This window comes from Uloborus diversus, chromosome 10 (genome assembly GCF_026930045.1).
Source record: "Uloborus diversus isolate 005 chromosome 10, Udiv.v.3.1, whole genome shotgun sequence".
In the NCBI taxonomy this organism is placed as follows: Eukaryota; Metazoa; Arthropoda; class Arachnida; order Araneae; family Uloboridae; genus Uloborus; species Uloborus diversus.
The window spans coordinates 31,953,746-31,979,466 of NC_072740.1; the positions used below are offsets into that span (position 1 = coordinate 31,953,746).

A 25,721-nucleotide genomic window follows, 5' to 3' on the forward strand; every position below is an offset into this window, starting at 1 on the left:
GAATAATAATACTTTCATCTAATAAATGTTTGAAAAATCAATTATTCTTTTGAATCTTTTCAGCTGAACTTCAAATACTTTTCTATTCTATTCTATTCAAGAGTCACAACTGACTTCAACTGTATTTTATGTCGAGGTCTGCATACTAGTGCCTTGCCTCCATTATTTTATATACCGATAGATGGCAGCACCATCACCGGATCGAACAGTTAATGAGAATTTAGAACTAGTCCAAGAGCTAATAGCTACCTGGAACTAGCACCCCCAGAGGTATCGTTTCACTTGGAGGACATTGAGACCACGAGCATATTTAACGTCGCCCAGTCCCCTTTAATGACGACGGTGGGTCTTCGACCAGCGGGGATCGAACCCGAGCCCCTCCGGCCCCGAGTCCAATGCCCTACCGATCAGGCTACCACGGCCCCCAAATACTTTTGCAAAAATGATTTGAGATTGTTGATTGTCAGTAAAGTTATCTGCTAGATGGCAGCAGTAATGAAAGGCGTCTGATTGTTTACGTCATGATTAGCCAATCAAAACCGTCGAAAAGTTACATACTGTAAATGCATCAGTACGACTGTTCGTACTGGTGCATAAGAATTATATAGATTTTAATTGTTCATTTAATCAATCTTGTACCTTTTTAACTGAAGGAATTGTTTTAAAATCGTATTTTTTGAGTTCAAGAGATTGATGTCGCATTTTATACATTGCTGAAGTACTGCTAACTGTGACGCAATATGCGGTTCCACCTTAATCGTTCCTTGAGTTGTCATGCATTCACTCATACGTATTTCTTTTAGTTGTAACTGATCTCATATTTCCCAAATTGAAATTTAAGATGGAGCCGCATATTAACATGAATTTAGAAAGAGGTGCAGGCGATGCAAGATCGAAAGTTGTTATGACAGAGCCGCATATGAACTTGAATTTAGACAGAGGCGATATCCCACACAGATCCAAAGTTGTAAGTAGTGACTCACTGTGCTCTGAATCGAAATCCAGTTCTTTAAATTCAAAACTTGAACATGAATCTGTGGAAAGTCAAAGCACTCAGTCCAAAGGATCCCAGTCGCCAAGCAAATCCGTATGTTCATCGTCCTCAACTTCGTCGGAAAACATTCCTTTGACAGAGCTAAAGGTAATTATAAAGAAAGTGATGCACTATGCAAAAAAAAAAAAAAGTTTCACTTATTTTATGTTAATTTTTCGTAATTTCCAAAAGATTTAACTATGCACTGGGGTAACCATCTCCCCAAGGGCAATTTCTGACTTTTGAAAGTAAGTAATTTCATGTAAAAGGATGGGGTTTTAATTTTTTCTTCTCCCTTTTTCTTCAATACCTTAAATTTTTTTTTGTCTTATGCGGGAATTCATCTAAATCCTCTTCGTGTTAAGCGATTGATTTAACACTAATTTGTAGCTTTATCTGACAGGGAGCGGCATTTACTTCGCGCTAAGCAAAATTTCGCGTTACGCGAGTTTGTGTTAACAGGGTTTGACTGTATCACGGTTGATTTTCTACATTTTAACACCCATGAGAAATATTTGAATCCTGAGTTGCAAGCAGTTTTATGTGGTAGGAGGTTTTTATTTTTTTACATGACTATGAAATCTAGTTTCTTAAGTGTAGACTGCAGTTTACTAAGCAACAAACTTGGTTTTTACTAAACTAGGTTTTTACCAGTAAAAAACCTATGAAATACTATAAGTTCCTGTCCATTTGCTGGCAGGCTCTGATTTATTATTTTTACTAATAAGCCTCTACATATCTTATATTATATATTTTATTTTCTTGTTTTATTTTGTACAAATACATCAAATTTACTTTTGATTTCAATTTTACCTTTTTTACAAATGCTACTTTTGATTTGTGTCAAACATTAAACAACCACGACATCCATGGTTGAGTTATCTATGTAGGCCGTAACTTTAGAGCAATTATATGATCTTGGTGCATGTTTTAGTCGGCTATTAAAATCAATAAAGGACTTTTTTTTAAGTTGTATTTGGTCAAATTTATATTAAATAGTATATGTCATTGAAACACTGAATAGTGTTCATCTAATGATCTTTTTAATTCTCTAAAACAAGAATGTTCCAAAAAAAAAAAAACTGCAAAGGTGTTTCTGTTAATATTTTTAAACATTAAGTTAAAATTTAATCTGGGTTTATGAGTCTTTATAATAAGATTATACGTATGTCATTCAGAATTTCTTTGAAATTTAGGCAAAACAGCGGGAGCCTCAAATGCTGCACAAAGGAGATGAACCTCCACTACTTCAAGGTGAAAAAATTCCAGGAAATTCACGTGGTAATTTTTCATGTAATTTCTTGTGTATTTATCTTTTGTAATGAGATAAAAAAGTTTATAAATGAGAAGTAAAGATGCTTTGATAAATTTATCTAGTAATTTCCAACTCTGCTAAATAATTTAAAAATAAAAACAAAACTATCAATCTTCTTTCAAAGATGTTTTAAAAATTTTCCTTGTATTATCCATATAATTTCGGTATCCAAATTCTTTTTTTTTTAATCCTCTGACTCTCCTTTGTTCTAGGCTACACATATTAATACTTTTAAGTCTGGCATCATAATCTGAATCTGAAAGTTCCCTTATTAGCTTAGTAGCCCTTCTTTGAACCCTTTCCGATAAAGAAATACCTTTCTTGAGATAAGGAGACCAAAAATGAACAGCATACTCCAAACGAGGTCTTAATAAAATTTCTATATAAAGGCAGAAGAACCTAATTAGAGGTACATATCAAAGTGCAGTTCATGCAATACTTTTCAAGCTATATATCAAATTAAAGTGCATGCGATTATATTTCAAATGAGCCACTATACAACTCTGTTGCTCTCTCTGTAAAACTCTGTAGCTTGCGTTAAACTTGAGTTATAACATTTTAAAGCCAAAGTTGTAAAATTGTCCCCACATTATTTGCTGTTCTACTGATCTATTCATAGTCCCACTTTGAGCATTTTTAGATGCATTAATTAAAATACATTAAAAGCCATATATTTTCTAAAATTTTTCAGGCATCTGGAAAATATTTAAAATTTTGTGAAAAAGTTTTTTTTTTCAAAAATTATTCAAATGATACAGCAAATTAAAGTACATGTAATTCTCTTTAAATTGAGCCCTTATACAACTGTAGCTCCTATACAACTGGAGTTATAACATTTTAAAGCTCTTCCGGAAAGTTACAAAAAGTGCTTCTCAACAAATTTTAAAAATTAATTACTCCAGAGTTATGAATAAGATTTTTAAAAAGTATTATGTTTAAATTTAAGATGTCAAAAAGTAAATTTTCTGAAAGTTTCATGAAAATCTGAGTTATATTTAAATAATGATTCATTGATGAATTTGTATCAAAAGTCAATTAGCATTTCAAAGAAAAGAAGCTTATGGAGCCACTTCTCTAAAGATACATTATGCCATATCACCTGAAGTATATGATTTAAAATGCAGAAATATTAAATTCATAGTTTTACTGGAGAACATTGCTAGCTTTAGTCAGCCAATTAACTAGGTAGTAATTAATAACCTTAATCTGAAATACCAAAAAATATGCTCTGACTTGATTTGGAAAAAAACACTGGGTTACGAATCAATAAGTGTAAAAATTGTTATGTTCTGAAATTGCTTAATCAGAAAGAAAAATTAAACTATGAACCAATTACGAACAGCCTACATAAAATGGCTGGGCCATACATTGCCAAAAAGGGTGTACTTCCCACATCATAAAAGCAGTTTAGTATTTTTTCTCTAAACCAATGCATCTACATTGCTCCGATGTAGAGACACGTGTTCACGATTTTTTGCTGTTTTAATCTCGAATTTTTTTCTCACTATTGTTAAATTAGTAGTGTCAATCCAAGCTTGCTAATAGTCTGTTCCAATCTAACTTGGCACTAGAGGGAAAGGTACGAGTTGTGCTACTCTGTAGTTCTTATAAATTTGGTGGTTTAAAAGGGTGTAAATTGTCAAATGATGTGAAAAAAAAATAGAGAATGTGTGTGGTTGAGATATATAGTTGAAGCTGTTATGTGTTAAATGTACATTTAATTTGTAAGTATTTGATTACGAAAGGAAAATCAGACGGTCGTAACTCAACTTGTGTCTTGGTGAAGACCAAGGGCATCCATAATGGGGAGGGGGGGGGGGGGCAAATGGGGGCTCAAGCCCCCCCTTTAGAAGTTAGAACTTCCTTGCTTTTAGTATTTTTTCTTTGCAAAAACATAAAACATTTCTTTTCCAGCCATTATTAAATATGTTATTAAAAACTTCAGATTTTAGTCCCTCTAATCTGTACTAAAATCGGTTTCTACGGGGAAAATATCTCACTCCCCCCCCCCTTAAAACATATGGGTGCCCATGGTGAAGACTTGAGTTTTCAAAGTTACTGTTGACGTGCTTCCCGTGGACCGGCAAACCCCAGAACTCGTTTCTCCCCACTTCGTATCACCGAGGGAAAAACATCCGATAATCATTATGACTCTTAAATGAGCATCTCCACATTGTGGTCAAAGCATTTCCGCCTGGTCTGTTGTCATTTATGCTCCTTTCCCGAGGGATTCCCATATTGTAAGTCACATTATGATAGAAACAAGGGACCCTCGGAGATGATGTCACTTATGCTTTCCATCATTATTTCCAAGCAATTGAATATATTTTTAAAAACAGTTTTGGTGAGTAAGAAATAAAAAATGAAATGAGAACATTAGTTTTCAATTATTTACTTGCTGGAATAAAATACATCATAATATTTTTTTTTGCCAATTTGAGATTTATTACTTGGTAGTTTTAAATAGCTTTTGTTTTTTACATGAAAAAACCCGAACTTCAAGAAAATTATAGTGAAAAAATCAAGAAAACCTGAATTTTGTTTGAATGTAACAAATAGTTGTTATGTAAAAGGGTACATCACAAATTTTTCCTCGGATTGTTTGAAAAGTTTTTGGAGGAAACAAGAATAATGCTCTCACGTATGTACAGATACATATATATTACCAATTTACACCGATGAACTGCTGGATGAAGAAGTTTTACTTTTTCATTTTAATTTTAGAAACATACACATCTCCTCCGTAACATGAAATTCTTCTGCCCCCCTTCCCACCCAAAGTTTAGAACCCCTGCCTTAGATTAAATTTTTATGGGAAGTAAATTTACTCACTCCCAAAGTATACATATAAAGTAGGAAACATTAACAATGCAAAGGTAAGTAAAATAATTTTTAATAAATTGAATTTCGTGGTTAATCATTTTCTTTCACAGTCACGCAAAATAGAGAGCCACATCTTTTCTGTTTCCCTAAACCTCGATGCATTTTCCTTTATTATTTTTAACTTCTTTCCTAAATAAGTTGAGCTTAAAATCAAATTATTTTTTAAAAATTCAAAATTTATATCTTCTTCTGATCACCGAAATATAGTTTTCGCTAATTGTTTCCATTTAACTCCAGTGAAGTTTCTAAGTTTTTGATTTGATTAGAATTTTTTAAAAAGGGCAATCTTTTTTTTCCTTCCAAAACTGGAGATTTTATCTTGGCTCTTTACCGTTTTTACTAGAGTGTATAAAAGGAAAATGCTAATACAGGGTTGATGTATATTATTTTAGACTAGCTGCCTGCGGCGACCAGCTGGTCCGCCTTTTTACGCCATTCGCCTTTTTACGCCAGGGGTGCCGCCTTCGGCGGCTGCTTAAATAAATTTCGTGGCGGTTTTAATCAATCTATATCTATCTATATCATTAATAATTTGAATAAAATATTTTCTAGCTCTGTCTCCAGTTTCGTCGTTTGGAATATTTTTAAAGGAGGGGGAGGGGAGACACAAACGACGTACTCTTCATGCAAATTTGGTCGAAAAATAACAAAATGCACTTCCACTTTTATGTGAAAGCATTGTTTTTTCAAAGTCATGGTGTATGTGGGGGAGGGAGGGGGGCATTGACATCCAATGTGCAAGCAGCCACCTACGGCGGCTGTTTGGTTAACTTGTCATTTACCTTTTTACTTCAAGTTTGCCGCCTTCGGCGGTTGTTTAAATAAATTTGGCAGCAGTATTAATCAATCCATCTCTATCTTTTTTTTGTGCCATTCACATTTTTACGCCAAGATTGCCGCCTTCGGCGGCTATCTACCTTTACAATCTTTCTCTACATTTTCTTATCCATCTCTATTTATTTTGACCTCCTCACCCATTTCCTAATAAAAACAAAGAACACTCAAAAAAAACCGCTTTTTTTATTTAAGTAGAGCAAAAAAAAAAAAAAAAGCTCAAATTCCCCGTAGTGTGCAAAAAGTAGCGTTTGACAAAGATAAAAAAAATCTCGCTCTTTTTATTGAATTAATGCGCACAACTATGAAATGTAACGTAATATAGATACAGCGAAAGGTCCAGCTTGGGGGGAGGGGATGGAAAAAGAAATAAATGCAATCCTTAAATAAAACAAAAAAAAGGAAAGAAAAAAAGCAAGCGCTGCCGAAAAAACACGTGGTCATCACGTCAGAAAATGTAGAAGTAAGCTATATAGTAAAAAAAAAAAGATTAACATTGCTTGCGATTAAGATTCCATCATAAATATCGAATCGAAACCCAAGTAGTGACGTCACAGGCATAAAAGATTGAAGAACGCTTTTTTCGACTGATGCGTGAAAGGACATGATGTGTTCAGCATTAAAAAAATTGTAAAAAAAAAACTATTGCGTATTTTTAAGAACTTTTTTCTTCTGAAGAGGGCGAAATGTTTTTACTATTACCAACTTAAATTTCAGAAATGAGGCTTTGATACTTCTCGCAGGATGATATTAGAAAAAAATAAAACCCAGAAAAACATGCAAATTAAAGGTTTTTTCAAAAATTCATAAAAAATACAAAAATTGCTCTATCTTCAAAATTTTTTTGTTCATCATATTTAAAATTAAATTTCCGACACTATAGTACCAAAAATATTTGTCTGGCGCGATTGGTTCGGGGTCTGTGAGGTTAAAAGTACTAAAAAGTGCTAAAAATCACATAAAACATTAAATAACTTTTTTTCTAATTAAAATATCAAAAATCGAAGCCCGAGGTGCACAACTTCAGCAAAAACTACACCTGTATACCAAATTTCATCCTCCTAGGCCTTACCGTTTTCCCGAGATGCGCGCCACACACACACACACACAAACATCTTATTTTATTATATGTATAGATAATAGAACAACGTTGAGCAGGGCCGGATTTAGGGGAGGGCAGGCGGGGCTACTGCCCCGGGGCCTCCACAACAAAGGGACTCCACAATGAAATTTTTAAAAAATATCCTAACTTTCATGAGTCGAAAATATCGGATATATACATATATATCAAAATATTGGGATATATATCAAAGTATCGGATATCTTCGAAAATATGACGATCTTTTCGAACCCTGATTAGGGGCCTCCACACTTCCAAATCTGGCCCTGACGTTGAGTCACACAAATTTGTCAAGAATTGCGGGCACCTGTTTCGGGGTTTCAAGGAACACCCATTTTTAATATAAAAAATTGAGAACAGGCTGTTTTCTGCAATGAAAAAGGGGATCCTTGAAATCTCAAAACAAGTGTCTGTAGTTCTCTAAATTTGTGCAATTTAACGTTGTTGCATTTTCTTTTACTTTTCTGCACAAAGATACTTCTTTGATTCATACATATATGTATAAAAAGACGCAATGGCAGCTTTTCCAAATGCCGAAGTAATGGTTGGCACATTTGGATTTTTAAATCAGTGGGATTAATAATTATATTATGGGTCCTATAAATATTATGGGTTCCTTTTTTTTATTCCAAAGATTTAAGCAAACTTAGGATGCATTTCTCAGCTCAAGAGATCAAGTCAAGCACTTGTGAAATATTAAAGAAAAGTTATTCAAAACAGAAATAAAATATGTGGGGGTTAACAAAGGTAAGCTTTCCATGTCAGAAGCAGGGTAAAAGATCCACTTTTTAACAAACTAATAAAATTGCAGCCAAGGATTGAAAATATACATTTCTTTTTTTGCTAACAGCTTGTTGATGAATTTAAATAATCTACAGTAGAAAAACGAAGATGTGCTTTGAAGAACATGCCTGGTAGTTTTTCAATTGTTATACTTCTAAAAGAATGGGGTTCTTTTCGATGCCTTTGGTACCCATCATTACCATGCCAAATTTTCTCAGCTATTGTACTATGTTCTCTTAACCTATATCAACTTCCATCGTCTTATCTTTTCTTTTAAAATAGATGATATGTATATATATATATACTGGATGGTCAGTATTTTAACGAGTGGGCTCGTGCTTTTTATCAGCGAACGAAGAAGTCACCATACGCAGAGTATGCATGTGTCAGAGCATGTTCTCTTCTTTTAATTATTACTATTAATTAGTTTTCCTGCTAATTTTTTAATCATTCAAAATTATTTGTTAATTACTTTAGTGATCGGTAGCTCTTTGCCATTGCAAAATAGATCCTATTCACAGCATTGTATTTGTGATAAAAATATGATGAAATATATATTTGAGACAAATCTAATTTCTTTGAAAAGTTAAAGAATTGTAGCTTTGTTCTTAATATTTTAAATTACTTTTTTTCCCTTGCCAAATTCAGCAAGTCATGCCTCTGACTGGCACGCGCCCTATGTAGAGTAACCTTGTTGTTGCAATTCGGTTTGCCTTGCTTTCTCTCCAGTGCCATGTTAGAGTGAAACAAAGTATAGCAAGGAATACGTCTGAAAAAGTAGACCTTCACTTCTCCCAAAGCATGCAAAAAATGCACATTTGTTTTTAGATCCTGGGGTAAAATATAATCATTCGCCTAAAACTGAAAGAAAAAAAGAGGAGCAAAATAACATCAAATATTGCAGACATCTATTTTGGTGTAACAAGCAGTGTAGTTCCTAGCATGGGTGTCACACAGGTTGGTTATGTGTGGTTTCCTCCCTCCCCCTCCCCCAAAATTTAATGTTTTATGCAAATATAAAATTCGTACATTTTTCTGGAACGACCTATTCTTATAAGTTTAAATTAAAAGACAAATATAAACTCGGATTTATTTCATGCAAAATTTACCCGTGACGCAAATTTAATTGCATCTCCCCCCAATATTGGGCTCTATTTTTGTTAAATTTAATGAATAAAGTACAATTTAAGATATGTTCGTGGAAATTTTCAAAATTTTTTATAAAAATATAAATACTAAAAAAAGAATACATTAAGAGTATTTATATTAAAGTATTTATATTTTTTATAAGCTATGAAATCCACTTTAGGTTTCACCCAAGGCAGAGCCCCTCTTCCCTCACCCTTAGCGACGTTACTCGTCACGAGGAACTTCTTGTGAATGCAAGAAGATAACAGCTTGTGAATGAAATGCATGACTTTGTTTCCATATATTCACATCTTTTTGCTTTGAAAAAATGGTTCATTGTATTTTTAAGATATATGCCTACAATATTTTTTGCTATCTTGCACTTTTAACACTGTTATTTAATTTCTTGCTGGTGCTGGAATGGGTTAATAAATATCTGGCATGATATACAATTTTCATACCTGGTACATATTTTATAAAATTTAAACATGCAAGTTTAAGTAAATAAAAAAAAACATTGTGATGCATCTCAATGTAAGGTTGGCGATGCATCAGAATGTGGAAGTTCCTACATTGCCCAGCCCTACAGTATTTGAAGACCCCAAAGAGAGTGTTAAGGAAAGAACCCGAGCACTTTTGGAAGTTAAAATTTGCTTCAAAACTTTCTGGCTGTGACCGGGGCGGACTGGCTGACTTTCACCCAGTCGGCAAAAGAATATTTTGGCCCACCTCTGTAAATTAAAAAAGTTAAATTAAACCGGATTAAGTTCCGGATCTCGTTCTTCGGAGTCAAGCAAAGACATTAAACTACCGGTAGTTCCTATTTTTCTTTAAGTTTCTAAATCAAGTTTTAAAGTTCTAAAAAAAGAGAATTTTGGAAAGTAGAATAAAGTTAACCCGACACATTTTTTATGTGCCTTGAAAGAAGGATACTAATAGTTATAAGTCTGAAAAGGTACATCTTAAGGCTTCTTTACTGAGGAAGAACATGGGGAAGGGGAGGTTAATCCCCCTGGCAATTTTTTGAAATTGGTTGATCAATATAGGCCTAAGAAGAAAAGAATCAGAAGAAGGGGTTCTAGTTCCCTTCCATGCGATATTTTCAATGTTGATATCAAAAACCGCAATTTTACAATTTACGCTAACGTTAGAGGAAAGAGAAAAGAAGGGGTTCCCCCATGATTTTGTTTTCTTAACTTTTTTTTTTTCAAAATTGAAGTCCATATTAATCTATTTTTGTTTACAGTAGAATATTGGGGGCTCTTCCCAGAAATTCTCGGATACAGGAAGTTTTAGTAATGCAATTTTAGGCCTTGATAAAATTAATGGAACAGGAAAGCATTGGGAGCTCCCTACGAAAATATTTCAACGTTGAACTATTTAAAAACGCAAAACTATCTTTGGTCATGTTTGAGAGAGTAAGAGGCTCAGTGATCTCATTTGGAAGCATTTAAAAACTGAAGTCTCCTCGACCCAATTTTAAACTCTCCTTCAGAATTTTTGACATTGAAATTTTAAAAAAATAATCTTATAATATGTTTGGAATCATTATAAAAGGAAAGGGGACAGGTTTCCCCAAGATTTCTTAGGAGGACGCCGTGCCCTACCGCTTTTAAGCTATCCTTTGACCCTTAACTTAATCAACCCTCCTTGCCCCTTTAAAAGATAAACAAAACTTCACAAAAGCGAAATTTTCTTCAAAAGGTAAAGATTCACTCAAGCCTGTCCTAGAAGCGTCATTCCTTCGTTTCAATCACTTATCAACCAGGATCTGATTAAAATATATCTGAATGTTTTTTGCATAACCTTTAAAACTAAACATTAAAATCTTTTTAATATTTTAAAAATAATTACTGTCGAAAACACTTGAACTTTATATATATATATATATATATATATATATATATATATATATATATATATATATATATATATATAGTACACCAAAAAGCATGGCAAAAGTTTGAACGCATTGTCTGGCAATTTTTCGATATTTAAATCTCAAACACAATTGAGGGCCTTAATGAAAGAACCAAGAACCAGTTAAATCCAGATTCACTCATTTTTGGCAGGAATCGCACATCAGTGTGCGATAGAAAGGCTGGTAGTCTTCCCATGTCATTTCTACAAAGCAGAGGTCTGATCTTACATGTGTGTCACGTTGTTGCACCAATCGGAACATTTATATTCTCCACACACAAGAATGTTTTTTTTTTAATAAAGGGGAAAAGTTTGAACTTAACAGTTTTTTGCATCAAAGTACAGTAGACCGTGGCACGTTTACGCATGGGACATGTTTACGCAGTGCCCCTTTTTCAAAACGAATTGTAACTGGAGAGCCAACATTCATAACAGATTGATGCTACTCCCTAGCAAATATTCGCGCAAGTTTTTAAGAATTAGTCGAACTTCGGTCCTTCAAGCAGGAAGAATAATCTGTCTTCTACCTAGTTGATTAAATTTTGTACTGAACATTTTGAAGCTTGTTGTGAATAAATAATACTTAGTTAGGAAGGAACAAATATATAAAAATCAGCAGAATTTTATCCTTTTTTGAGAATTGTATTTGTATGAACTGAAATATTATTAAATTTTTTTACACGATAAAAATAAATCTGAACTTGGCTACGGGTTTATGCGTTGAACGTTGGAGCACCTTTACAATCGTTCTTACTGTGTCTAATTTAAACGTGCCCCTGACACTGTTTTTGCTCCAAACTGTCTCAAACGTTTTTAGTATTTTCGGGCTATTTAGTTTTGAAAATTACTATTTAATTTTTAATTAAATTACACATTCTTATTTTACTGCTTACTATCATATAGTGCTGTCTTCATGCCCCTTCAGCTTCAATTTTGTACATTATTCAGTCTGTAATAAATTTGCTTTATTTAAGCGATGGTAAGATATTATGTTCAAAACACTAATAGAACCACGTTAGGTGTCAAAATAAATGTAACAAACTTCTTCTTCTTTATCAGCACAACAGCCTGGTGCAGGCCAAGTCTTTCTCCGTCTGCTTCCTCCAGGCGGTACGACACGTTGCCAGGTTTCTCCACCTGTTCACTCCCAAAATTTTAAGGTCCTTCTCAATACTATCCAGCCACCTTGTTGCTGGTCTTCCCCTTCTCCTTGTACCCTCAATCCTTGAAAAAGTTAGCTTTTTAACCGGGTCCAGATCTGCACGCCAAATACGTGCCCCAGCCATCTGATTCTATTGGCTTTAATTACTCTTAAGATGTTGGGTTGTCGGTGTTTACGGTATACTTCAAAGTTATATGAACTTCTCCAAGTGTCATTTTCTTTTACTGCTCCAAAAATTGCCCGAAGGATCTTTCTTTCAAAAATGAGAAGTCTGTTTTCCTCTGTTTTATTAATTGCCCATATCTCACTACCATATAAAATGATCGGTCTTATGAGGGTTATGTATAGGTTTAATTTTGTATTAAAGGAAAGGAGCTCTAATGTAACAAACTACTAATCAAAATAAATGTAAACATGCTCCGTGTCCGGGGCAAGTTTACGCAACCTACTTGGATTCAAAAATAAATTTTTTAACTCTTAAAAACTCACAAAGCTGAGCAACAACTGAATATACCAATTTTGACTCCATTAACTGCTTCATAAAACCGCAGTGTCTAAGATTTCCCCAAGTTAAAACATGAAAATTAGAAAATTCATTGAAAAAAATCCTCGTAAACGTGCCCCAGTCTACCCTACAAAATTGTAGACTTAAGACTCCCTAGTGACTTTAAGACTACAAAGGGACCGCAAACCTGAAATACCTTAGGGACCTCATTAAGTCTAAATTTGGCCCTGATTACAACAAATGTTGTTAAAAAAATTAAAAAAAAACTTGCCGCCCTCCCCCTTCTCCGTCCGAACTCAGTCCTAAATCCGCCTATGTTCAAGAGCGCTCCTTTCTAAGTCGAAATTTTGTCCTGTTTCAGGTTCAGTTTATCGCAGTCGAGACTTATTTTCCCGTATGCGTTTCTGAGATGAAAATACTCATATAGCGATAATTTACAATAGACCAAATTTACAATAGACAAATAAAATATCTTGCCAGCTGATAACATTTAGTTGAATCTGTGCCAACCAGTGAATATCAGGGGTGTGCACAGAAATTTTGGGGCCCATCAAAAATGACTTTTATGCTCCCCTCTATCTTATTTACCCCTTCGTTCCTACATGTATTTCACCCCTCATGTAAAAAATCTTGGGCCCCCTTCAGGCTCGGAACCGGGCCAACAGATGTCCTTTCTCCCCCACTAGCGCCCACTCTACGGAGCCAGAGGGCGAGCCCCCCCTGCCCCCAATAATTTGTGATAGTTTGTGTTATTTTTTTAGAGGCAGTGCTTTTTTTTTTCTTGGAGTGCTTTATGTGAAGAGAAGTTTCTTTTTGCTTAGCAAGTGTCAATGAGAATTAGATTTTTTAAGAAATTTGCAGGCTTTATGAAACTCTAAATATTAAGGCCAAGACTATTTCAGCGGTTCTCAAATTTTTTCGACTCACTGCACCCTTTGAAGAATTTTAATTTTCTCACGCCGCCATATTCTATCTCTATTTGTTGAGATTAGTGCGCAAGTGTTCCAAATAAGGCTACCATGAGGAGGTTTAACACCTGGTAGCTCCTACGATTGAATTGCTCCGACTTTTGTATATTCATCGGCTGACTCATAAAAACTAAGGGGAAAAAAAAACAAGTAAAACTTTAAGTTTCGAATATGCTTTTCTGAAATTTTAGCTAAGAAAAGCATTATGGCTTTAGTAGGAACGTGGGGAACATAAGGGACATAAGGAAAACTCTGGGCAAAGATTCCTTCACGCAGTATTGAAGACAAATACGCCAAAAAGTACGTACTATCAAATTTAAACGTATTGAAAGATTCTTTAACATCAATATAAATTAAACCACATTTGACAACCTCAAGAACATCACCAAAAACTTGATGTTTACTTCCATGGAATCCTTTTAATTCTCTTTCTCCCCAAATATATGTCTGACACAATTCTTAGGATTTGTGAGCTCATATTCTAGTAATGACCCCATCCTAGTTGCTTAAGACAAAAGAACTAGCCAAACTGAACTAGAAAAAATGTATACCAGTTTTTAGACACTTACCTTAAAAACACCATGTTGCTGGTTCGAAAAAATTATGCACCAGAAAATATGTCAACTTACATTTTCAAGATACAAAGATATGTTCCTTCAAAGATACGTTTTTTTTGGGGGGGGGGGAGGACCCCATAGGATTATATATCTTCTTCAGGGTTTTTGCTACGATCGCATTTTTCGCAAAATGCGAAAACACTATCTCAATTGCGAAAGTAAAGCAAAGCACTTTCGCTTTTTTGCTCAACTAAAAAATAAGTTAATTTAAAAAAAAAGGAAACTTATAATCCAAGACAGGAAGCACGCATGGCGATAGTCAGCTTAATCTTTAAATCTCAGCAAAGATGCTTAAATTACAATCAAGCTCAATACTTTGTCTTATCCGGCATTATGTCCCCTCAAAAACTGCATTATTAGGAGGAGGAGAGTGCAATTTTCTAAAAACCAAACATACGTTTTCTTAATGATAAGCATAATCCAAGACTTTTATTTTATGTTTAAAAAATGCTACTGTACTTATTGCTTTAAAGATATCATAGAAGAAATTTTCAATTATTTTCAACTGGAGATGAAACACAGAGGCATTTAGAAAATATGAGAATGTAAACATTTTTTAGCATTTTGCTAAAACTTTTCCCTTAATTTTAGCTTTTATGCTAAAGAACTTTCGAACCCAGCTTAAACCCTGATCTTCTTAGACCCCCGAAAAAGTCCAGCCCCCCCCCCAATAATTTTTTCAAGTCGGTGCCCCTGTTCTCCCCACTTCCTTGTGCATGTGCATGCCCCTGCTCTTGATCAGCACTCCAAAGCATGGCCCACACATCTATAGCTGGGCCGGGGTCGCTTTGTCTAGCGGTTTAGCCCTTTTCAATTTTTGTTAATAGATGTACACATCTAAGTTTTTAACGCTCTTTTATTCTTCCTGGGCCTTTTTTAGACCACGTCGGATCCTAATTTTTTTTGTCTTCCTACCCATTCCTCAATGTGGGAGCCATGGCCCCCAGAGCTCTAAAAACTGGAGAGAGTTGGTAAGAGAGGAAAGCAATCGCGCGAGTGGACTTCGGCTGTTTATTTGGTTTCTGCTTAGGATGGAAAAAAATAAACCTGTTTTCAAACGCTTTTTTCACATAAAGAAAACAAATTACATTTTTTTTTCGTTTTTTTTTAAAAATTATTATGACTCTTTAAAAATTGTTTGGTGTGAATTTAAATGTATTAAGTTCAATAAAAAAATTGCTTGAAGTGGCCCACTCGAAGGTTGACCCAGTCGGGGATCCCCAACTAGCCGACCTGGACAGTCTGCCCCTGGCTGTGACTATGTTGCAAGTAATTATGTTTAAGAATAGCTTTATGACAACGTGAGAAAATTGCTGATGATACAATAGTTTGTTTTATTATTGATTTTATTATGTAGTATACTTTTAATGATTAGAAGGTACAGTAAACTCCCGATTATCCGTGGGGCGGATTATCCGTGGCCCTTCACAAGTCCAAAAATTTTTTCCCTGTGTTGATAAACTGAATGTAGGTAGACCAATGCCCACATTTTAACAGGACAAGTGCCAATACTTATTTCTAGACATTCCTATTTCTTTCTTCCCTTCTAATGACATCAAACCTTCCATGGTCATCAAAACCTGATATTTATATCTACACTACTTACTGCTTTAAATCTATACTAGTACTCACTGATTTCTAATTCTACATGACTAACGAGCGTAATTGAGTCACCGGGCCAGTCTTGTTCAAGAAAATTCACCTCAAAAACATTCGCCACCTTTCCCTATGTATTTTTGGTGTAACTCAGCTCAATCTGTTTTGGTTAATCTGTTTGCAACATTTTCTTGCGTATGTGTGTAATTCGTTTGCAGTAATGAACAATAATTTTTTTAGCTTTTACATACTTTTTATACAATGTTATCATTTTAGCTATAGTTTAAATGTATGCGAATGTTATTGATCTTTCTAAAGCTATTCGATACACTAGTATTGTTTTTTACCTACTACACATTATACGCAACTTCAGTTATCTACTATTAGCATGCCACCCTATTCTGTGGATAATCAGGAGTTTACTTTACACTTAATCCCAGATTTTAGTACTAGTGTCGGTCCTGATTAATTCAGATTGTGAAGACTCTACTGTAATTGCAAAATTGGAAGGAGTGAAATTCATCTAAAAAGCAAAATGATAGTCCTTTATAAACTTTTCAGTCTCTCATACATTCAGCATTTAAATTTTTTTAAATAAAATATTTTTGTTAATAGAAACATTATTTTCTTCGTTTTATCCAGTCTGTTAATTTGTTAAATGGATTGAATGTATGGAATGTGAAGTAGAAGAAGTTGATAATGACATAAGTTTTCTTTTAAGATATAGTTATCTTAAATTGTAATGATTGTGTTTGTTTACCATAAATGACTATATGAAGTATTTGTTTTTTTACGAATATTCTTGGAGTAAATGTAACACTTTAACACTGCAATTTAAAAAACGAGACTTGGTTCATTTGAGAGCATCTCCTATTATACATTTGGTGATACATTTTTGACCATAACATAAAAATACCTAGAACGTCAAACCTCATGCCAAAGTTTTGATGATAATCAACAGTAAAAAATGATTTGTTTTATAACAAACTATCTGATATCTTCTCACTATTTTTATTTAGTTTTACCACTTTGTGTAAAACACATTTTTTTGTTTTTGTTTTAGCGAGGGACGTAACATATTTATGTCCTTTTACGGGTCCTGTCCGAGGCAATTTGTTTGTTACAAATTATAAGCTGTATTTCAGAAGCAGTGATAGAGGGGTAAGTCAACGATTTTTGTTACTTAGCATTTGAATACTTTGTTATATATGTTACGGCCAAAGCCCAAAATAGGTCAGTTCGCAAATTGGCCAGCCAATTTGCAAACTGGCCAACATAGCCGAAAACTTACCGGCCAAAGCCTGAAATTTTCTGCATTTCGGTCTTTGGCCGGCCAATTCGCGATGTGACTATGGACGATCGGCAAAAGTACGAAGAGGAGAATCAAGAGCAGATTGTGTTACACTGTTCAAAATACAGTATTTTAAAATGAGTACTTCCAAGTACGTTTGTTTTAGAAACGAGTTCAAATTTAAGGGATACCTCTTAAAAATGAGCTTATAATATATAAAAAAATATATGATCTCATGTTATTCTGTTTTTATATTAAAGTCATTATAGATATTATTTAGTGACAGTACATGATGTAACAACGTGATAACGTAAAGAAGATTGCATTTGCGCTCTTCAATTGAGCGAATTATATTTTAAATAAATGCGTTGTGTAAAGTGTGCAAACGCTACGGCAAATTGAATTAAGGACAATGGCCAGTCTTTTTCTGCTCCATAGACCTAATTTTAAATATCCTAGATCACATTGTACCAAGAAATATCACTTCAAAAATGTTTTAATTAATTTGCAAAGCCTCAATATTAAGGGCTCATTAAGAAAAATATTAAGAAAAAAGTTTTGTTGTTAATATTATTTAAAGACATTTCTTTGATGCCATTTTTTGTGGAAATTCCCCCACAACATGTCCTTATTAATATTTTATACATGAATGTCATTATATTTATTTTAATTTATTTTTAACATTGTTTTTTTTTCCTTAGTTCGAATTTTTATGAATCAATATTTCGGAAGAGAAAGGAATCTAGAAAATTTAGCATATTTTATTTATTTTTTTTAACATTTAGGAAAGGTTTTCTTATTGTTACGGTATTTATTTTAATTTTTCTTTTTTTTCAAACGTTTTCACGCACGTTTTACTGCATTTATTTAAATTGATTGTATGCATTTTAATTTATTTTCTTTTCATCTTGCTGTATTTGCAATGCGGATTTTAATTCATAACTTTTTCTTCTTGAGGATGCGGAATGATCATTCATATAAATTGCGTTGCTTATTTCAGCCAAACTGTTCTTTTTCTACGAGGGATGGAGGAGTAAGATTTTCCTTTTATTCTAGATACAATGTTTTTAATTACTATCTTTTTTTTTCTGCAAGGAAGGCGAGAAAGTGGGATTATCGTTTAAACGCTTTCGTAAGAAAGGTTGTATCGCTAATCGATCGGAGTTCGCTTCACTCTCAAATGGATTGGGTTACAGTAAGTGTGGTTACGTGGCGAGTTTGGAGGAAAAAACTGCAGAATTTTTGTATCTTTGAAGCAAAATCATTTTTCTTAAACATATATATGAGATGTCTAAATTGTGCGTTACGATATAGGCGCCGATAATTCTCTCAATTTATTCAATATTATAAATGATCTTCTGTCTTATAACCTTCATAAAAAAAGGCTATTATAATGTTATTTTCTTTAATCCATTGATATTTTGCACAATTAATACGTTATGCATTGAACATTACATAAATAACAGTAGAAACACAAGGTTCGATTGTAACGAACGCATTTAAGTAAACAAAACGGCGGCAAAAATCGCCAAGCAAACCCCAATTGAGGACAACTCACAGTCTACGATAAGCAAAGGGTTACCAGCGGGGAATTCTGGTTTTCACCAACAGTGTCGGTTTCGGCGACTTTATCACCTGCGCTGGCAAAATGGATGGGTTTTTTTTTTCGGATTCTACGAAACCTTAAAATTTTTTTATTATTTAAAGACCAGTATATAAAGTCATTCATGCACTTTATAACTCCTCTATTTTTCATTGCAGAATTTAAAAATAGATAAAATTTTCATTGGAAAAGTTCAAAAATTGTGAAACTTTCATTATGATGATATCTAAAATCTGTTACCTACAGACTGATTATTAAATTGCTATTTATTAATTTTTATAAATACCTGCTGTCTTTTTATGTTTGTATATGATGTTCTAGGTGTACATACTATGCAATGAAACCAAAATTGATGTCAAATTTCAAAATTTTAAAAATTGCTCAGAATTAACCTTTTTGTTAACACCTTTTGAGAACTACCCATGTACAAAGAGACATATGCACAATTAATTTTCATTTTTCGAGAACATAATTGTAGAGAAAGTTTCAATTGTAAAATGTTATCTTTCTTCAAAATATTAATTTAAATTTACTTTCTAGTGAATATTTTGCTTCAGTTACATAATATCATTACAAAAGTTGTTTAAACCAATTTTTATGACCTCATTTATAAATATAATTATTTAACCCTTTTACTTGTGGTCATTATTATTTTTCTTTGAAGATATGTTTTTTGAAATACCTACTATGCATATTCCATATTCATTAGGCCTTTTTTTAAAATATAGGACCAACCATTTATATTAGATGTGCCTCTTGGTGTTGTCAGTAGAATTGAAAAAGTTGGTGGAGCAAGTAGTCGAGGTGAAAATTCTTATGGTATAGAACTCTTCTGCAAAGATATGAGAAACCTTCGTTTTGCTCACAAACAAGAAAATCATTCCAGGAGAGATGTTTTTGAAAAGCTCCAACAATACGCTTTTCCAGTTTCAAATAAGCTAGTATGCATTTTATTTCATACATAATTTTAAAAATCAGCCAATTTTGTGTCAAGAATTAATTGTATGGTTTATCATTTTATAGCCTATATTTTGTTTTGAATACCAAGGAAAATATTCTGTTAATGGTTGGTCTGTGTATGAACCTATTGCAGAGTACAAGAGACAGGTAATTAATTACATTAGCCATACAAATTGAAAAGAAATAAAAATGCAATATTTGTATTTATTGTAATTGCTCATCTTTTGTAGTTGTGTCCTTACACATGTGTTCATATATATATATATGTTGCGGGTCCATTCGGCCGTGACCATGTTTAATATGGAAGAACACTTAAATATAAGTTAAAATTCTTTTTATTTACAACTTAAAATATAAACTCTGTGCATGCTGCTACCAGCAGGTATGCAAGTGGGAGCGAGAACGAGTAAGTAAGTGACTCGCTATATAAAATAATTTCGTTACTGTTGCCACACACTCGGTGGCTATACTTTTCAGTTAAAAGTCAAAAAATAAATGCAAATTTGACTAGAACAAGCAAAAATATAAGTCCTCCACAATACTCCCCTCTGAGTCTCAAACAGTCAGGGAGAAACAAATCTGTCCGGAAAACGAGCCGGAAGGCGTTGTCACTGGAACAGGATTCAGAGTTGAAACATCCGGGCACAAATCCTGGTTGATTAAATATGCCGGCTTTAACTTGCTGATAGAAACAGTCTTAGCTGAACATTTCACGGATATCACAAAGTCCTTGACCATCCATTTCACCACAGGGTAGGGTCCGTCATACTATGGCTACCGAGGTAGTCGCACCGCATCATGTTGCAAAAAGATATTGGCACATGAGTCCAAATCTTTAGAGACGAAAACAGTAGGAACACCATGTCGTAATGCTGGTGTCAGGCAAAGCAATCCAATGATTCCTTGCAGGTGCTGCAGAAAAATTAGACAGAACAGAAAGCTTTGATTCCACGACAAAGTCTCTGGACAAACCAAGAGTCTCACCATAGATGATCTCAGCGACTGGAGAAGCTAAATCTTTCCTGTAAACTGTTCTCAACACAAGAAGTACTGAGGGTAGGGCATCCACTCATGCGGTACTTGAAACACAACTAATTGCCTGTATAAATGGACAGTGTAGTGTTTCGACCATGCCATTGTATTTTGGATTATAAGCTGATGGTCTACTTAGTTTAATTCCGAACAAATTAGCAAATGACTTAAACGGTGAGGATTCAAATTGTCTGCCTTGATCACTAGAAATAACTGAAGGAATGCCAAAACAAGCTGTTCAAGAAAAATATATAGCTTTAGCTACTGTTTCTGCGGATATATTAGCTATCGGAGTAACCTCCGCTCAACGCGAAAAGCGATCAACAATTGTCAAGCAATAAGTGTAACCCCGACAAATTGACACTGACCCTATCAAATCAGCATGAATATATTTGAATCTTCCGCCAGGAAGTGGGAAGTTACCATATGGGGAATTTGTATGCTGGTGAACCTTAGTTTGCTGATATTCTAAACAAGCCTGACAATATAATTTTTATATCCACTTTCATACATAGCCAAACATATTTTGCAGCTATTAATTTTGTCGTATCACGTATACCAGTGTGGGACAAATTATGATACGAATCAAATACCTTTTTACAAATAGAGTCGGGAACAAAAGGTCGAAAGTTTGAAGTTGAAATATCACAAAATAAAAATTTATCCGAATTCGGAACCAGAAATTTTTTTTATTTGCAGCAATAGGCCTTCATTTGCTTCATTCAAATTTTTGAAAAGTTCCGAATCTTCCAACTGTGCGTTCGCCAAAGATTCCATATCAACAGTAGAGGGGAAAGAAATTTCTTCGATGCGTGACTGCATCTGCCATGATATTCTCTTTTCCCTCGATGAAACAAATATCCGCCAAAAATTCGGTAAATGAAATCACGTTGGCGTAAACGCCTGGGAGAAACTTGTGAATCATTTTTCTCACTAAAAGCACCCAGGCGTTTACGCCAACGTGACTTCATTTACCGAATTTTTGCGGATATTTGTTTCGTTAAGGGAAAAGAGAATATCATGGCAGGTGCACTGTCACACATCGAAGAAATTTCTTTCCCCTCTATTTTTGATATGGAATGACGTGAACGCACAGTTGGAAGATTCGGAACTTTTCAAAAATTTGAATGAAGCAAATGAAGGCTTGTGATTTGTATAGATCACAAATGAGTGTGCTTCTAACATAAATCTGAAATGTATTATTGCACACTATACTGCTAAGAGTTCTCAATCATATGTTGAATACTTTTGCTGCATTGAAGTCGATTTACGTGAAATGAAACCTAAGGGTTTGATACCCTGTGTAGTTGCGTCATGCAACGCCACACCCATTGCAAAATCACTACAATCTGTTAATAATGCCAATTTTGCATCTATTGAAAAGTAATGCAAAAGCGTAGCACTAGCTAACAACTACCTACATTTGTTAAAAGCTGCAATCGTTTCTTCCGATAAACTAATTTCAGTTTTAGCTTTCTTATTTTTCCCTTTTAAATTTTCATTTAAAAGAATTTGTATCTCTGCAGTTATAATAACAGTTTTGCATACATCTTCCGGATTTACCGGGATATGGTGGTACGCTTTTAACAAATCAAATTTAGAAAACATTTTTGCACCATGAAGTTGCTGTGCGAAATCTTTTAAATACACAACAGGGTATCCATCCTGATGGGTTAATTTATTCAACAACCTATAATCCCCTGTTGGAAGCCAGTCCCTGGACTTTTTTGGAACCATATGTAGAGGGATAGACCAATTACTACGAGAAGGTCTGCAAGTGCCGTGCTCTAACATGTACTCAAATTCCTCATTCAATTTTAAATTGAGCTAAATGTAAACGGCGCGTTCACGCTTTTACCGGGGGACCAGTTGTCTGAATATAACGCAATGTATTGTGCTTTATTTCAGTATTAAAATTAAATCACCCATGCATTTAGGGAAGCAGCAACAAACTGAGGAAACAAAAAAATGTTTTTGATCATCTTTCATTGTAAACAGCTGGGAATAAGATATAAATTTCAGAAATAAGTTTACTTACTATATAAAATTACTTTTTATTCTTTCAAGAAACTATCACTTATATTCATGAAAGTATAAGGATTTCTCTTAAACATACAAATTTTATTTGAAGTTTTTTGGCTCATAGTACTTTAAGTTATCCATCGTCTGTTTCCATACTTTCAGAAAATTTGATGAAATATGAACGTTAAAGCAATTATTTTTCCACAGTGCATGCACAAAAGATAGCAATTTCTAACCTAATTTAAAACCCAAGTAGACTCAACTCATTGAAAAATTCCAGTTCAATATCTTGAAAAATTAGAAAAATATCGGCAATATAATGAGATGTATTTAATGATTTTTGGATTGCTCTCAAATAATGTTTTTACCATGAATCACACTGAGCAATTGCAGAAAAGTGTTGGCAAATAATTCCTTATTATTTGTCGGACATCCAAGGTTTATTGAAATTTGGATCATTACATCGACAATACCTTTCTAAAATTTTAAATATTTCAACTGGAATTTCTTTTTATGAGTTATTCTTGGGGTCTCTCTCTTTTATACTTGAACAAAAAATTTTTAAGACTCGCATCAAGTGTAAGATTGCTCAGGCTTCACCTGAACATATTTTAAATAGTATCAATTTTTTAAATTGGACAAGATGTTTTCCTAACCTCTTAAGGTTTTTTATTTTCTAGTTGTTTTTGGAGTTATGGAGTTGGTTTAAGTTTCAATCATGCCAACTACAGATTAGAAACAACAGCAACTTCTACTTGGGTTTTTAATTATCAAGGTTGGTCTCTTATTTTCCGAGAAACCTGTAGAAATGAATTTTTGAAAGTGTCCTAATACTTTCGTTTATATAGTGTAATTGCGTTTTTTTAAAGTTTAAGTTATGAAATTAGTTTTTAATGCCTTTGGAAATGAGTAAATAAGTGTCCAAATTATTGCATAACAATCAGGATAATTGAATATAAAAATTTCTTTATAAATAAAGCTGTTGGAGCAAATGAGGGAAATTTACCTTATTTAAAAGTATTTTTGCCCTCCTCTTTTGTGTAAAAAGTAGTTCTACTTAAAGAAACAAAAGTATTGTGATCTTACTTGATTGATTTTTAGACGGGAAAAAGAAATAATTAATTTTTAAATAATTTTTGAAACTACTGGGGCGTATTCAGTCCTATATCTCATTCATGTACAATGTATAATGTGTATGTATAATTTGTTTATTTCTTTAAAGATTTATTTGAATTCTTCATTGTGTATTTATTTAACATAGGGACTACCTACTGAAAGTTGGAAAATAACAAAGATAAATGAACATTATGATTTATGTGATACATACCCAGCAATAGTAAGTATTTTCTTTTTATTTGGAAGTACTCTGTAATCCTAAACACAGTGGAGCAACATTTACACATCTTTCAAGGCACCAATCTCAAGCAACATATTATTGAAGAAGATACAGTGTGAAGCAAATTGTTTTAGTTTGCTAACTTTTGATTGCTTTCCTACTTCTGATATTAACAGGGCCGGATTTAGGGAAGGGCAGGCGGGGCTACTGCCCCGGGGTCTACACAACAAAATGGCCCCCACAATAAAATTTTTACAAAATATCCTAACTTTCACTGGTCAGCAAATTTTACGTTTTTTCTCCCACACTTTTTTTTTTTGTATTTCTACAAAGAAGGCTTGCACAAAAATAATAATATTATCGATATATCAGAAAGCCCTGATTACAAGTATCCATTCACTTAATTTTTCATTTATCCATTTACTATCAATTTTTTATTTGATCGAGCATTTCCGTGGCAATATATATTTTTTTTATTCATTTAATTTGTAATTTGTACCTATGAGTTAAAGAGATGATGTATTGTAAATATCATATGAAAATAACTTTAAAAGTACATAACTTTTAAAATGAAATGTATGTTTAGATATAAATAAGAAACAGTAATTTTAAGTCTATAAATTATAATAATAATAATATTATTATAAGAGGAGAGCAGGCGAGGCTACTGCCCCGGGGCCTCCACAAGAAAGGGACCCCCACAATAAAATGCCTAAAAAATATTCTAAACAAAAAAAATTAAATAGCAGTAACTTCAGAATGTATTTACTATTAAAGTGCTGATCGAAAATACTGGATATATGTATCAAAATATTCAGATATGTATCAAAGTATCGGATATTTTCGAAAATATGATGATCTTTTCGAACCCTCATTAGTGGCCTCCATTCCTTCATTACCCCGGGGCCTCTACACTTCCAAATCTGGCCCTGGATATTAATCAAAAAATATTATCAAACTTTTAGTGTGCTTGATTTATTATTTGTGTTTCCAAAATTTAAAACTATAACAACACAGTGAATTATTTTGAAAAAGAAAAAGAGATGCATGTCTTTACTAAAATCACCATCTTTAGTATGTGACCTTTACCCAAGAACACATTAGCACATAAGCCAAGTTGAAATTTTTGTTTTTCCTTCAAGAATTTTTTATAATCATAGTTGGATGTGTCATTTCATTCTGAACCTTAATTAAAAAACACAGAATTGAACTTGGCTCTTAAAATCTTTTATTGATTATATTATTGTTCATAAAGACATTTCTGAGGATGTTGATACTTTGGCTAGATTTTGACAGAATGAATAAAATTTTGTATTTTTTTCATACTATTCTTCACCACCACTACCCAAATGTCTGCTCAGTACAATTTTTGATCCGTTTATAAGGTGTAAATATATCAGATGACATCACATAAACTTTAAATTTCCAATGTCCATTGAGTATGATATTTAATATGAGATGTTTCTAATCTTATTGGTCATTCCTCAATGCAGCAATTTTTTTGTTTCTTTTTTTTATATATATATTTTTTATTAGAATCCAAGCTATAGAGACCTTATGCATAGGCTCAAGTACATTTAAACACATTTTTGTAGTAGGCACAGTATGAAAGC

The 25,721-nt window shown here is 33.4% G+C and overlaps 1 protein-coding gene across 1 annotated transcript in view; it reads left to right on the plus strand.

The window, feature by feature from the left end:
• The first annotated feature begins 542 nt into the window (after positions 1 to 542).
• LOC129231834 (myotubularin-related protein 2-like) overlaps positions 543 to 25,721 on the plus strand; it is an 88,380-nt gene continuing 63,201 nt past the window's right edge. The window contains exons 1-6 of the mRNA XM_054866214.1: positions 543 to 1,141; positions 2,230 to 2,314; positions 16,928 to 17,025; positions 19,487 to 19,699; positions 19,782 to 19,865; positions 24,034 to 24,108. Coding sequence (XP_054722189.1) covers positions 842 to 1,141; positions 2,230 to 2,314; positions 16,928 to 17,025; positions 19,487 to 19,699; positions 19,782 to 19,865; positions 24,034 to 24,108 — 855 coding nt within the window. The 5' untranslated portion in view covers positions 543 to 841. The remainder of the gene's footprint in view (positions 1,142 to 2,229; positions 2,315 to 16,927; positions 17,026 to 19,486; positions 19,700 to 19,781; positions 19,866 to 24,033; positions 24,109 to 25,721) is intronic.